This window comes from Phoca vitulina, unplaced genomic scaffold (assembly GCF_004348235.1).
Source record: "Phoca vitulina isolate PV1807 unplaced genomic scaffold, GSC_HSeal_1.0 scaffold65, whole genome shotgun sequence".
Classification (NCBI taxonomy): domain Eukaryota; kingdom Metazoa; phylum Chordata; class Mammalia; order Carnivora; family Phocidae; genus Phoca; species Phoca vitulina.
In genome coordinates, this window is record NW_022589768.1 from 6,808,007 (window position 1) to 6,823,092 (window position 15,086).

Sequence of the window (15,086 nt, forward strand, 5' to 3'; positions counted from 1 at the left end):
GGAGGGGCTCCACAGAAGGGGAAACCGCTGAAGAAATTGGGGGCATCTAACCTGGAAAGTCAAAGACTCGGGGTAGGGGGCGCCTGGGTGGCTCAGTCGTTAAGCATCTGCCTTCGGCTCAGGTCATGATCCCACGGTCCTGGGATCGAGTCCCACATCGGGCTCCCTGCTCGGCGGGAAGCCTGCTTCTCCCTCTCCCACTCCCCCTGCTTGTGTTCCTGCTCTCGCTATCTCTCTGTCAAATAAATAAATAAAATCTTAAAAAAAAAAAAAAAAAGACTCGGGGTAGGGGTGAGAGACATGAAAATGATCTAAAGGTGGATGACAGGTCACAACATACAAGTGGAATTGCATTTATCCTGGGTGGGAGCCTCAGTGCGGCAAGCCCTGCACCTCTAAATCAGGGGCCCCACCCCACTGAGGAGCGCTTTCGAGACAGTGAAGTCTCTGTCTTGGGACATATGCAGGCCCCTGGTTGAAAGGAGTCAGGTGGGAGGTGGACTAAAGCTCAGGTCTCAAACTGGTGGCCTGCGGGCCGGACACAGGCCTGAAGGGGTTTCCGCTGGGCAGCATTTCTGCACGGCCACAATCGGCTGAGGCTGAGTGGCCCCTGCCCCGTCCAGCTGGGCACGCATTCCCAGTTCTGCATGGCACATCAGGCCCCAGTCACTCCTTTATTTCCTGCACTGGCCCCTTAGAGGAGGCCCTGCCCAGGGGGGCCTTCTTCTTCTCTAGGCTCACCCTGTAGGCCCACCTGCGGCAGGACCTTCCCATGGGCTCAGGTGAGACCACATGCCATGAGCCAGAGAGAGCTTTCGGCTGCTAGAAACCACCAGTGCAGGCACGTCCTCTGCTCTCCTCGAGCTGCCATCATGCGGGGACCCATCATGGTCTCGGGGACTGGGTCTTTCCCCACAGGACAGCAGAGTTACTCTCCTGGCCTTTCTGCCCTGGAGCAGAGATAGTCCTCCCGGGTATTTAGGGTCTGGGAAGGGCACCCAGGGCAGGTGCACTGTGAACTGAGGTAGAGGGGACCAAGTGAGGAAGCGCACCCCCTGGCCCCCGGTCCAGGAGGGCGGTGCAGGGCACAATGCCAGCAGGACTGGGTCTGCAGGAAGGTGGGGCAGGGTTAGGGGGGTGGGGGATTAGAAACTAACCGGGGGAGCAAAGTGGGGCAGCTAAGGCTCGGGAAGGAGAGCGCAGAAGGCAAGGCGATGCGGAGCCCAGCTCGGCCCTCTCCCCGTGTGCCTGGGGTGGAGCCTGACCTGCCCTTGCCAGGACTGAGGGCCGGAGAACAGGAGGGGGTGTGCTCCCTGGGCAAGGAGATTCCACCTGCAGCCTGTGTAGGCTGGGGCAGATTGCAGGGCGGTTTCGCTTCCCTGGCCCCATCTGCTCCCCGGAGAGCTGTGGGAGTTGGGACTAATAGTCCCATTTTACCGATGAGGAGACTGAGGTGGAAGTTGTGCAAGGCCGAGTCTAGCCCCTGGGTAGGAGCGGGGCTCCTGGGCATTCACCAGGTCTGGGCTGCTGGGAGCGGGTCTGCTGCGGATGACGGGACTCGTCCGTCCCAGCAAACGTGACCTTCCTCTCCTCTGCGCTTTACACCCTCGACCGATGACACCACCACTTGCAGGCCACGACTCCGGGTGTGCTGGGACCCGGGGGGGTCGGGAGTCCCGCGGCACAGCCCAGAGGCAGGCCTTTATTTTGATTATGATCAGTGGTGCCGGGGGCCGTTCGTGGGTCCCTACCCCCACCAGCTGGGGCTGGGCACCGTGCGTATGAGACCTCCAGCCTCTCCTCCCCCCACCTGATGGATGGGGCACCTGCTCTCCCAGAGCTGAGACACGCAAGCCAGGTCAGCCTGACTCTGAAGCTGGTGCTCTCTCCTGGCTATGCAGAATGTGGGGGGTCTCGCGAGTGGGGCCAGGGCCCACGGCACACAGCCCCCCAGGTCCTGACCCTCACTCAGCGCCCCCCTGGGAGGTGGGGTGGGCGCCTCCCCACTGGGGGCATCCAAGCACCACAGCCGGAAGCGGGAAGCTGGGTTAGAGACTTCCTTGGGGAACCCCGGTTCACCCCTCCTTTCAAGGTGGAAAAGACCTTGGCCTGGGAGTCCGACAGAGCTGGGGCTCACCTTCCAGGCCCGGCTGTAACTCACTCTAGCTCAGTGGCTGAGGGAGGGTGGCCTACAGGGTCCCTGCTGCAGCCCCCTAGCCATTTTTAAAGACATAGCCCCTCACACCTCATGCCTCCTAAGTGTTCCTGGCTGCTTCGGCCTTGGAGGCCCCCGGGACCGACGGCCCAAGGGCACCGCCTGGTGGCCAGTCTCAGCCAGGCAAGGCAGCCGCAGAGGGCCCGCTCACAGCCCTGAAGTCGGTGGGGCCCTGGGGCCGGAGAGAACCGTGAGGGAGGCACCGCCACTAGGATGCACTCTGAGGGCACAGCTCTCGAGTTTGGGGTCGGGGGGGGGGCCTGGATTTGAATCCCTTGGGTCCTTAACCTCACCTCGAGTCCCTCACCTATGTAGTGGGGCTATTTAGGACACGTTTTTCAGGGCTGTGGACCTCTCTCTGCATGAGCAGGCGGCTGGGGGAGACGGCAGGGGGCAAGGCTGGGCCGGCAGCAGAGTCTACCCTGGTGGTCCTCGGACCCCAAGCTGGTGGCTCTCAACTGTGGCCGCACATGACAATCAGCTGATGCTTCGCTGTGGCTCTCAAAGCATGGTCCCGGACCAGCAGCGGCAGAATCAACGGGGAACTCGTGAGACATGCAGATTCTGGGGCTCCACCCCAGACCTGCTGAGTTGGCAATTCTGGGGTTGGGGTCCAGCACCCTCCAGGTGATGTTGATGCTCCGTCCAGTGTGAGAACACTGTGCTTAGGGACTGGGGTTGCCTAAAAAGCATCTCAGGTGATTCAAATGTCCTGGGCATCGGAGTCACCTGTGGAGGTCCTGATCAGAATCAGCTGCCCCCCAACACACACACACACACACACACACACACACACACACACACACACGGTGCTCCCCCTGCTTGTGCTCTCTCTGTCAAATAAATAAATAAAATCTTTAAAAAGAAAAGAATTTCCCATTTTACACATGGAGAAACTGAGGCTTGGGGAAGTTAAGTAACTCTAGCTACTAAATGGCAGAACCAAGACTCCAACTTAGTTCTGACTTCAAAATCCACTACCTTTGCTTCCTCATTTTACAAGAGGAGGGAGGACTTGCTGAAGGGCACCACATTCTCCGTACCTCCGTGCCACAGCCATGGCACCCATTTCAAGATGGCACGAATGTACCTCGGAGCTGGGAGCCACCGCCCTGGACGTAAATGCAACAGGAAAAGGGAGGCGGGGCAAGGCTTTAGTTACATGCCACCTAGATTCCTCCAGCTGCTTCTTGGATACACAGGATTCAAGATTATTCAGGAAACCAACCCCCCCGCCCCCGCCAGCCACGCACCCCACCCCCGTTCCAGCTCAGTCTTGATGGTCCTCTAAGCATCACACGGACTGGGGCCCATCACCCTTACCCGGCTCAGAAAAAGGCAAGAGGAGTATCCAATGATGGAGTAGAAAAAATATAGAGCTATTTTACTGCTAAAGACGCATTTTCCAAAAGCAAGGGGGTTGCAGTCTTGAAGAGACGAAGACTTCGGGACGAAGACGGAGCTCCAGTCCCGCTCCACCGGGCGGGCCCTCAGCGGCCTCGAATGCGCCGGGAGATCCGGTAGAGCTCCATGGCTGCCCTGGCGTCCTCCACCGAGCTGTGTCCAAAGCAGCTGTTCTGTAGACACAGGCAGGGGCGTGGGCTGGGGGTGAAGGCAGAGACCCCGTGTGACCCGGGCCTTCCCCGCTCACACCCCAGGTTCCAGGGCCCCGATGTGGGTCAGTGGGTGAGTCTCTGCAGGTTTCTGACGCCCTGGACTCAGCAGGCCTGGCTTCAGCTCTCAGCCCCGGAGCTGGGGCCCTAGGCCCAGGTGTGGCCAGGCACTGCTTCCGGCATCCGGCATCCGGCATCCAGAGAGCCGGGCTGTGCCCTCCGGGTGCTGATCAGCCGGTGGGGGGAGGGGGGCTGCAGACTCGCTGTCCGACACTTCGGGAGCTCCAGGGCACCGGGCCCGTATAGAAAAGTAGGTCAAAACGATGTTTCTAAAGTGCTACCTCAGTGAATCCGTGTGCTGACCACTCTGTCCTTGGTCCTGTGTGCCACAAGGCTAACAGAGGGGCCCAAATTCAGGTCCCTTCCCTGCGACCTACACAGTCCCCGGTCGCCCGGCCAAGCGGGGCCTCACACCTCAGGCTGGGGCTCCTGCTCGCCCCTCCCCGCCCCCCTCCACGAAGACTCACCCTTCGGACCGGTGCACACCTGCCCTCCTCCCCGCCCACCCGTCCTTCATCCCTTCAGGCTAATGGGCCACCCTCCCTTCCACCAAGAGTGGCTCAAGCACAGGGTCCAGCCCTGCCGAGCCGTGCGTCTCCAGCCCCCCGTCCAGCCTGGCCCAGAGTAGGTGCTGATAAATAGCTGTTGACCGGGAAGGCCCCCACGTGGAGCTGCAACTGCTAGTGTCTGGCCCACCGCCCTCGGCCCTGCCAGCTCGGTGACCTCCCAAGCACCAGCACCCGGGCGCCTTCACCTGGAGGTGCTGAGGAGTGGGGGGCCCCGGGAGCAGCAGTAGCTGTGCCTGATGGGAGCTGTCAATACCTCCGCTCCCTGCATAAATCTGAGGTCTGTGGGATTTCCCAGAGGCCCGCAGTGGGGTTAAGCTTCAGTTATCCCGGGGCAACTGGCTTGAGTTTAAAAGCACACGAACAAAACCTTTGTTGGGTGCCTTCCCTTCCCTGCCTCACATCCTCGCTCTCCCAGTGCGTCCTGGGGTCACCTCTTGAATAAACCTCCCGCACTCTGGTGCTTGTTTGGGGCCGGGGGCTGAGGAAGCCCGAAGCCAGCGCCCCTCCTTACTCGCGTGCCCACAGCTGCTCAGGACTGGGGGGGGGCGGGTGGTGGGCAGAGCATCTTTGGGGCCAAATGTGGGGGTTCTGGAGCCCCTGGGGGATGTGAGAGCCTTGCAGGGGGGAGGGGGGCCCCCGGAGCCCGGGAAGGCAGGGGGGTGCTCACCTGGATGTGCTGCCCGAGGAGACGCTCGCTGAGTACCCGGAGGGAGACCCGCCTGCAGGACAGCAGGTTGGCTTCTCGCCGCAGCAGCCTGTCGGTGGACGTGTCGTAGATGGAGTAGTTGCTCATGTTCTCTTTCAGCGCCTGGAAGTCGTGCTTCAGGTCGTGACCCACCACCAGCTTGCCTCTCAGAAGCTGCAGGATCTGGCCGGGAAGACAGGCAGCCCACGCCTCACGCAGGGTCCTCTGCGTGGATCTGGGGCAACTGGTAGGAAGCAGCCCCTCCTCGGCTTGCTGTGTGACTGTGAGCAAACTGTCCCCCCCCCTGGGCTTCCAACCTATCCTCTATAAAATGAGGCCCCTCCTCACGCTCAGTGGTTGAGGTCCATGCCAAAGGCGTGTCCCCGACTCCTTCAGTGGCTTCCACATGTAATAGCAGTGGCCGCTGCTGAATATGGCCCATGTGCCAGGCTAAGTATGTCATCTAATCCTTTCAACAACCCTACTGTGGCAGGCAGAATAACGACCTCCCAACGATGCAGACACATTGCCTGGCAGAAGGGAGTTAAAGGTGCGGATGGGCTCAGGTAGAAGACAACCTCCCAATAAGGGAGATCGCCTGGATTACCCGCGTGGCCCAACATAATCGCAAGGGCCCTTATATGTGGACGTCAGTGATTTGTCCCGAGGACTTGACATGCAGCTGCTGGCCTTGCCGAGGGAGGAAGGGGCCAGGCGTCAAGGACACGGCGGCCTCCAGAAGCTGGAAAAGGCAAGGAAACGCACCCTCCCGCAGAGCTTCCAGAAAGGAACGCAGCCCTGCCCACACCTCGATTTCGGCCGTTGTGACCCGTGCCAGACTTCTGAACTGTGGAACGGCGAGCTAACACATGCCACTCGGCTTATGCTTTGTTACAGCAGAACCATAGAAAGCTAACACAGCGATGAGAGAGGCCTGTATTTGACATTTTGCAGAGGAGAAGAACTGAAGCACCAAGAAAGGGAAATAATTTGTCCCAGGTTACTCTGCGGATTTTAAAGCAAGTTTGCGGATCCCTTGGCACCTCTGCTCTCCAAAGATGGAGCTCAATCCCCCTTGCCTGGAACGAATATGGGCCAGGCTGTGTGACTTCTGACTTCTCTGGGGGCCAGTCCCCCAGCAGCCCCGAGCTACCCCGAAGCCACCTGCTGGAGTGACCACAGGGAGGCGGAGAGCCATGCCCGAGGGGCCCCGGCGCCAGCCACCGGATGGGTGGGCAAGCGAACCTCCCGATGACTCCGGCTCCGGGCCTGTGGGACGCCTGAGCCTCCCAGCTGGCCCCATCGGCCAAGCCCTGTCCAGATTGCAGATGCACGAGCGAAGGAAATATTGACCTTGTTCGAGCCACTCTGTTTGGAGGTGACTTGCGAAGCACCGTTAGATCACTGGGACAGTCACACAGCTAGTTAGGCACTCGGTGCTAGAGCCAGCCTTCAGAGCCAGCAGGCTGCTTGTCTCCACCACACTCCCAAAGAGGCTGCTCCAGGCCCCCACCAGCCACACAGCTGAGCTTTGGGGAGCAAGCCCTGAAGTACCCTCACACGTGCCCAAGCCCGCCGTCTTGCCTCTACCCTGACTCCTTTCCCATGGTGGCCCTGTGGACAACCTCCTACCTCGAGCCACATGGGCCACTCCCCTCTCTTTACCCTGGCTGCCATCAGAGAGGACGGGAGGCGGGATCTCGGGCGGAGCTGGAGGGGCAGCTTGGGGCTCAGGCCCCCCTTTGGACAGCTCTCCGATAGCTTCTGCCCTGTCTTCTGTGCCTGGGGGAGACTTCTCACAGGGCTGACACCCTCCCGTGCCCCGCTTCTGCTTCTACTGGCCTCCTGGGACATCACGTGGGGCATTGCATGCTCTCCCTTGGCCACCACAGGATCCCTGTGGCCACTCTACAGAAGGGGAAGCCAAGGCTCAGAGACACGAGGCGACTTGTCCATGGGGTCTGTCCATCTCCTGTCACCAGCCTGCCCATCACCCCCTCCCCGTTCCCGTGGTTTTGTCGGTTTGTCGGGACCACCGCTGCACAGAGCCCACAGTCAGCCTAGGGACTGGGGAAGCTCGCTTGAAGAATGGAGCTGGGCCGGTCGCACGGACACCAGGGCTGCTCACGCTTGGGCTGAGGCGTCACCCGGTGAAGGCCCAGACATCTGGGATTCCGATTTCGCATTTTGACAGCTGGCGCTGCTGCTGCTGATCCAGGGCTCACGCGAGTGGCGAGGGCACACGGCCTCAGCAGCAGCTCGAGGCCTGCATGTGGAGGAGAGCGCAGTGGCCAGCACTAGGGCCGCGCTGGGCGGCCGGGGGTCACGCGCCCTTTCTCGTAGGGACATCCTTTAACATTCCCGAACAATGTGGCCTGTTTTCCCCCAACGAGGAGCTGGCTCGGGGCCCAGTTCACACAGAGCCCCGAGGGACTGTCTGCCATCCCAGAAACGGCAGCCACGGGTCCCAGGCGCAAGAGGACCGAGTCCCTGGGAGGTGGATTCCTGGGAACTTAATCACTTCCGGAGCCCGAGGGTCTCGGGGCTGGGGGAGGGGTGGTGGTGGCTACGGTCAGCACCACGGGACTCAAGATGAGACAGATAAAATACGAGGAGAGGACAAGCAGAAGAAAGAGGAAGCCAGGAAAAGAGAAGAATCTGTTGGGCAGAGAGATGCCCGCGACCGTGCAGGCCAAGGATGCCGGGCGCTGGGCAGGGAGAGACTGCAGGTCCTCGCTGTGTGCTCTCAGAGTCAGACCGCGTCTGGGCTTCGGCTCCCCGGGTGCAAGGTGGAGGCCGGGAGAGGTGAGGCTCCACCAACTTCCTGAGGCAGGGCTGGGGAGGGAAGTGGGGGGCCCGCTGGAGCCCAGGGGAGGGACCTCAGGGCTGTGTGACCTGCTTTGGCCGCGGGACCTGCCCTGAGTCAGCGTCAGGAGGCAGGTGTGTCAGACACAGGAATCAAATTCCTGGAGAGAGCCCAGTGGGTTGGAGGAGGGCCATTCACCCATCTGCTCTCGTCGCCGGCCCTGGGCCAGGGACTTTCCTCACCTCACCCGGGCACCTCTCAGCACGAGGATTCCGATTTCCCTGCCACAGGGGAGGGCACTGGGGGCCAGAGAGGTGGAGAGGCTTGCCCAGGGGACACAGCTGGTGACCTGAGAGCTGCAGCGAGGTATCCGGATCTGCCTGACCCGTCCCTATCATTACAGTTGTCCTTGTCACCACCTATCATTACAGTTGTCCTTCTCCCCACCTGCTGAACCTAGTTCAGCGGTAGTGATGTCAGAGGGGAGAGCGATGTGGGACCTGTGTCAGCTCTCTGAGGACTTCCTGAAGCAGGAATGGGGCCCCTGTGAGGCTGGAATCATCATACCATCTTACCGACGGGGAAAGGGGGACACAGCGGCGTGTGCCGGTGTCACACGGAAGGGGGATGACAGCCTGATGCCACTGCATTCCCACTCTCGTTCCAAGTATTTCCCAGATGTGCCTGATCAGAAAAATCACCTGGGGCCCTTGTTAAAAATCCAGAGGGCCAGGCCCTTCTGTCACCTTCCGGAGTGGCCCCGGTCCCCTGGTCGGCTCTGCAGGTGTGCCCACCCCAGCTTGTGCCCGCATCCCACAAGGCTGCTTCTGCTGGGGGAAACCTGGATGGTGAAGTCATCCTCCTCCATCTGGCCAGGCCCCAGAGATACCGGCCCAGTGGCGGGGCCCCAACAGTGCACTTGGCCCAGGCAAGGGCGGCTATACTGGAAACAGCTGTCAGAGGTCTCCCTTCTGCTGCATTTCCCTCCTAAACCGGGAGGCTTCATGGGATTCAGTTGGTTTGTCTGCCAACTAAAAATGTAATTATCCCTCCCCGATCCTGGTCATGGGTAGATGCTATTCAACAGACTGGGTTAACATTAAGAGAGCATTAACTTACAAAAAATAAACTATAACCGATTAAAAATTACTGTTAGAAAAACAACAACAACGACAACAACAACAGCATGAACCCACCAGGGGAGAGCCCTGAATCTGAACATCGAGTTGTATCACAGCTTGCTGTGTGTCCTTAAGCAAGTCGCTGCCCCTCTCTGGACCTGTCTCCTCATGGGTTCTCTCCTGCGCTGACAGCCTGATTTGTGGGGCTCTCTAGAGCAGGTTCTCAACTTGGGCACTGTCGATACTTCTTTGGCATCTGTGTGGCCGGGGGAGGGGCTGTCCTGTGCATTATAGGATGGCTTAGCACCATCCCTGTTCTCTCCCCCCTGGATGTCAGTAGCAGACCCCCTGCCCCACTTATGACAACCAGAAATGTCTCCAGATACTGCTAAACGTCCCTTGGGGGGCAAAATCACTCCACACTGGGAACCACCACTCTAGATGATGGGCAGACCTAGAGGTTTCAGAAGATAACAGGCAGTAACTTTCCACTATAAAAGTAATGTGACCACATTTCAAAAAGATAAAAATAAAGAGAGAAGGGAGTAGCAGGATCCCGTGCACAACCCTCCTGGGTGGGCCGGGCGGGGCTTCGTGGCTCCCCAGAGCCCTGCTGGCTGCCTGGGCTGGTCTATGGCTCACCAGGAGCGGGGCCCACTCGCCGCTCCCGTCGGAAGAAGAGACAGGCTGGTGAGCAGCGATCGAAAGTTGCCTGCGTGAAACCAAGGCCTGGCGAGTCCTAGACTCACCTGAGAGGTGTCCCCCAGCCCTGTGGGGGTCTGATAAATGGCTGATAGGCTTCTTCCCTTTGGGATCCCCCCACCCCAGCGCATCTTGGGACCCGTGAGCCCCGTCTCTGACTTTGGGATTAGAACATATGGGTGATAGAGTGGGCTCGAGCTGCCTCTGTGTCCTTGTTCATGGAAACAAATGACCGCGGTGCGTTGTCCCACATCTTCATGCACAAGCTGGGCCTGACACCGTCCCTTACATACACCGGACACAGCATTCCGAGAGCACATTTATACACGTCCATCATGGGACTGAATATCCCAGAGCAAATTCTGGAGCCAGAATTTGGGTCTCCGCTCTATGCTTTCCTTGGACAGCTTGCTCAGCCTTGTGCCTCTGTTTGCTCATCTGTAAAATGGGGTAGCGATGCTGGTTAACGACTTCCCAGGACTCTTGCAGGGAGCAAAGGCAGTGGTGCGCTTAGAACAGAGCCAGAACATGGTGCTGGACTCCCCTGCGCTGCTTCACCCACCCTGCGGCACAGATGCTCCTACCGAAGGGCACAGAGAAGTTTAGCAACAAGCCAGAGGCCACAGACCCACGTCCACGCACGTCTAAGGACAGTGTGCTTGCCCTCCGGCCCCAGGCTGGGTGTGCATCCCTGCCTCCTGGCAGCCAAGGCCGGCATGAGGCAGAGGCAATTTTGTTCCACACAGCTGCCAGAACTCCTGTATTTTGTGAAAATCAATTCGACTCCAATCCCACAAACGTTCTCAGGGTACCTTCTGTGTGCAAAGCACACCATCCAGTCTGGGGGCAGAATAGAACACATGGCAGCCGTATGGAACTAGGCAGACCAGGTGTGCGGACAGGCAAGCTTTAAAGTACAGGGGCCACGGCAAGGAGAACTAGAGGCCCCACGCGGGGAGGTGGGGATGGTGGGCAGGGTGGGGGAGGGCATCACAAAGGACTCCTCTGGCCTGAGCCTGCCAGCGTGGTAGCTGACCCGGGGCAGGGCTGGGGGCTGGGGGAGAGTAGGGGTGTGGCTGGATGGTGGCTGAGCTAGGAAGGAAGGCGGGAAAGGCAAGTCGGTAGGGTTTGGAGGTCCACGAGTATTGTGCTGGGGGACCTTGGGCAATGGGGAGCCATGGGAGGTATCTGAACAGTGGTATGGGGAGGCTGTGGTCTGAGCCAGGCCTGGGAAAGTTTCTCTGGCACAGCATCCCTGCTGTTCAGGCAGAAAATGAGAGCCAGAATCTAAGATCACGGTTCTCAAGGGAAGTCAGAAAGGGGACTCAGACCTATCATGTGGGTGTCTGCCCTTCTTTCTCCATGGGCACGGTCAGCGACCATCAGCTGCGGGCCCGGCATTGTGCTTTGGGCTACAGGCCCCGGCACTGCATGCAACCTACTCGAGGCCAGGGAGGAGGCATTAGCAGCCCCTGTCACTGATGAGCAAACAGGTTCAGGAAGGTTCGAGAACTTGCCAAAGGTCACACCAAGCAGTGAGTGATGGAGCAGGAAATATAAACCCCAGATGTGGTTCAAAGGTCTGCCTGGTCTCTAGATTCTTGGCTCCCTCTCTGGGCAGGGCTCCGAGCTACACACGGGAAGCCTTGGGCCTGGCCCAATCTCCAGCTGAGATTCGAAGCATTCTGCGCCGAATGTGGATGGGGACCTAGGCAGCCCGACGCCCAGGCCAGTGCTCCAAGGCACACAGCGACTTGGTTGCATGTCGAGACCAGGGAACGCGAGCAGCATTTCCCTGCTGCCTCCTCTCCCCCAGGCTCTGGGCTCTCCGGCCTTCCTGCCGCTCTGCCAGCGAGGTGGTGGGGGGCTGGGGAGAGGAGGAGGACGACGAAGGATGGAGACACGTAGTCCACCTGACTGCTCAGTGGGGATCTGAGTGTGGGGAGCTCCTGCCGTGTCCCTGGGCCTCCCGTTGACCCCTGAACATCCAACCCACCTCTTCCTTATGCTGCCCTCCCCTGCTTGGTGACTCCCCTTTGGCCACCTCCATCCTGACATTTTTTTTCTTCCCAGTCCTCTGTCTGCTGATGCCTTCCCAGGGGCTCTGACTCACCCCCTATCGACATCTCTTTGCTCACTACCATCTATCCTCCACAGCACCCCCCATTCTAGTCTTCTCGAAACTTGGGTTTGATCCTGCCATGCTCTTGCTCAAGAATCTTCCACGGCTCTCTGTGGCCCACTGGGTTGCAGACACAGGCTCCGAAAACCCCTTGTGAATACCACCAGCCTCACGGAGTCTTTCCAGAGCCATGCGGATGTACTGCATCCCCAGCTCAGGGCTCCCTGGCCTCCTCTTAGTACCTATAGGACAGTGCTGTCCAGTAGACACATAATGTGAGCCACATGTGTAGTTTTAAATCATCTAATGGCCATATTTAAAAAGGTAAAAATAGGGGAACTTAGTTTTAATATGTTTCATTGAACCTAATATTCCAAAATACTATCATTTTAACACGTAAGTGATATAAAAAAGTATTGAGGTATTTTATGAATTTTTTAATAAAAGTCTTTGCAACCCCATGTGCATGTTACATTTACAGCACATCACGGTTCAGACCAGTCGCTTTTGGGGCGCTCATAGCCACATGTGGCTCGGCGGCCCCCTACTGGACACACAGCCCTAGAGGTCTGAGCCTAAGCTCTGAGTCCTGACCACGTTCCATCATGTGAACCTTTGCGAGTCACTTAGTGTTATGGGTTGAATTCATACGTTGAAATCCTAACCCCCAGTACCTCAAAATGTGACTTATTCGGAAATAGGGTCATTGCAGATGTAATTTGTGGAGGCCATCAGGGCCCTAATACAACAGGACTGCTGTCCTTATAAACGAGCAACAGGGGCACAAAACACGCACACAAGGAGAACACAGGCGAACATGAAGGCAGAGATTAAGCTGATGCTTCTACAAGCCAAGACACACCCAGGACTGGCGGCCGACCCCCAGATGCTGGGAGGGAGACGCAGTACGGACTCTCCCACACAGCCGCAGAAGGAAGTAAGCCTGCCGACACCCTGAGCTCGGACTTCCAGCCTCACGACCGTGGGACAATAAGTTTCTGTTGTTTGAGCCCCCAGTCTGTGGTACTTCGCTACGGTGGCCCCAGCAAACCAATACACTTAGTTCACTCAGGCCTCAGTTTGCGCATCTGTAATATGGGGATAACAGACGATCGTAACAGCTAACGGGTTCTTATAGAGGCACTCTCTCTAGGCACTTTCTCAATCCTCACGATAATCCTATGAAATTGCTACTATTATTACACCCAGTTTCTGTTTCAGGTGCGGGAAACTGGGTACACAGAGAGGCTGCCCGAGTAACTTGCCCAAGGTAACTCAGCTGCTAGGTCACCAGCCAGGATTCAAGACTGGCCCTCTTAACTCTGGGTTTACAGCTCCTGAGAACCCTCCTGGCGGCTGTCCCGTGAGGTGTGAGCGAGCTCCAGACCACCAGTGCTTGGGAAACAGGAGCTATGGTTGCTTATGTTTTGTGTTTATCTTGGGCATGCGGCGTGTGCATCTGGGACAAACCTTGGTCCTCTGTGTTCCTCTGGCACTTCCCCTAAGCCCCAGTAGCCTAGAAACTGGTGAATTTACTTGCCCTTCTAAGCTTCCCAGAAGTGACTTAAAGCTGGTGCAAGAGAGGTTGAGTTTGCTTTCCATCTAGTGATTCAGAGAAACAGAAACAGAAACTGGGACCTGAACAAGTTATCACAACTAGGTGAACTGGGAGGGTGGGAAATCTTGGGACCACATACTGACCTCAAGCTGATGGAAGGCCTACCGTGGGTCTGGGCGCAAGCTCTCCCCTTGGTCCAGGGGCTCCAGCCTGTTCTCCAAGACCAGGAGCCCCCTACCAAGGGCCCAGCCAGTGAGAGCCCTGTTTCCTCATTTCCTCGCGGGGCTGACCAGGGGCAGCCAGGGTAGACAAAAGAATCCCACCGTGGGGAACATCAGGTGGAACCCAGTTCCCCCATCACAAGGCCAGCAGGGTGGACCAGATGCCCTGAAATTTCCCCAGGTGTGAGTTTAAGGTTGTCTGAGGGCAGGAGGCCTTCGCAGGGATGCCCTAGTGCACTCTCATGTAGAGGTGGGGGGAATCTGCCACATCTGGGGTCACAGATCTGGCATCTGGGGAAGGTGCCAGGGAAGTGTGCACGTGGATGTGTGGTGGTGGTGGGGGGGCCGTGGCCTCCCCGCCGCCCTGGCCTGACTGGCGGACAGCCCTCCACTCACCTCCTGCCGGGCCACGGCGAACGGCGTGGCCGCCTCCATGTGCCGAGGCGTGATCCCGCTGACCGGGGTCCTGTAATCAGTGATCTCCCCCTCGGGCCGGATGAACTTGTCGTAGAGCACGGTGCCGTGGAAGTCCACGAGGCTGCAGCGAGCCAAGCCACTCTGCCGGCCGGGCCCCAGCCCCACCATCTCACAGTCCATGGCCACCACCTCGAAGTTGCTTGCCATGCTTCAGCGGGACCCTCAGACGCGCTGGAGAGGGGAGGCGGTGGGGGGGGGGCATCACCCAAGGGCCAACCGCGGCCCCAGGTGTCCTCGGCCACCACCCCACCAGCCTGTGCCCTCTGCCCCGTTTGTCACGAACACCACCCAGCAACAGGCAAAGCTGGCCTCTTGCCACCCCGCCCGGCTTCCCGAGCCCAGCAGTCCCGGGGCCTCGAGACGGGCAGGGCCGCCCCCCATGCCCCCTCCCTGCTCACCCCCTACACCGCCCCAGCTCCCACTCACCTGCCTGCCTCCGCTGCCCTCGGCTCACGTCTGCCTGTCTGGTACCACTTCTCCGCTAGTGCAGTCACTCTGAGCTGTGACTCATCTCTGACTTCACGCCGGGAATCCCGACCCTGTTTCAGTTTCTGGTTTGTTATCAGGCGAAGTCAGGGGCGGGAGGCTGGGTACAGGGGCTGGGCCGTTCCGGCTCCTCCGGCTGCCCGCAGACTCCCTGTGCTGGCAGCTCACCTTCGCCCCTGCACCCCACCCCCACCCCACCAAGGTCTCGGGGCCCTCCCCTTCTCAGATGATGTGGCTGATGAGAATTGAGCAGATTGCCACACCTTCCTTCCCTTTCTCACCCTCCGCCTGCCCGGAGAATAAACATCCCCAGGATCGGAGACCACAGAATGTCCCACAACTTCCGGGGCCACTACCAACCTGACACTCAGGGACGTCTCTTATGGGGGCCGGGGGGGGGGGGCTGGCTCTTGGGACATTGCGGCTATTAATAGGGAGGGCATGAGAAGGC

At 59.0% G+C, this 15,086-nt stretch overlaps 1 protein-coding gene across 1 annotated transcript; it reads right to left on the reverse strand.

Annotated features, from left to right (window-relative positions):
* Positions 1-3,573: 3,573 nt before the first annotated feature.
* Positions 3,574-14,808, reverse strand: ISG20 (interferon stimulated exonuclease gene 20). Its single transcript, XM_032392023.1, has 4 exons — positions 14,576-14,808; positions 14,069-14,320; positions 5,125-5,325; positions 3,574-3,792 (listed from the first exon to the last, which is right to left on the reverse strand). Exons 2-4 carry the CDS (start codon positions 14,294-14,296, stop codon positions 3,706-3,708), a joined length of 516 nt encoding a protein of 171 aa, XP_032247914.1. The 5' UTR covers positions 14,297-14,320; positions 14,576-14,808; the 3' UTR covers positions 3,574-3,705.
* Positions 14,809-15,086: the final 278 nt, after the last annotated feature.

Coding starts and splice junctions, on each gene's coding strand:
- ISG20 (XM_032392023.1), bottom strand. CDS start 14,296: ATGGCAAGCAACTTCGAGGTGGTGGCCATGGACTGTGAGATGGTGGGG. Junction 5,326..14,068: donor TCGCCGTGGCCCGGCAGGAG/GTGAGTGGAGGG, acceptor CTTCCCGGCCAG/ATCCTGCAGCTTCTGAGAGG. Junction 3,793..5,124: donor TCCTCGGGCAGCACATCCAG/GTGAGCACCCCC, acceptor CTGTGTCTACAG/AACAGCTGCTTTGGACACAG.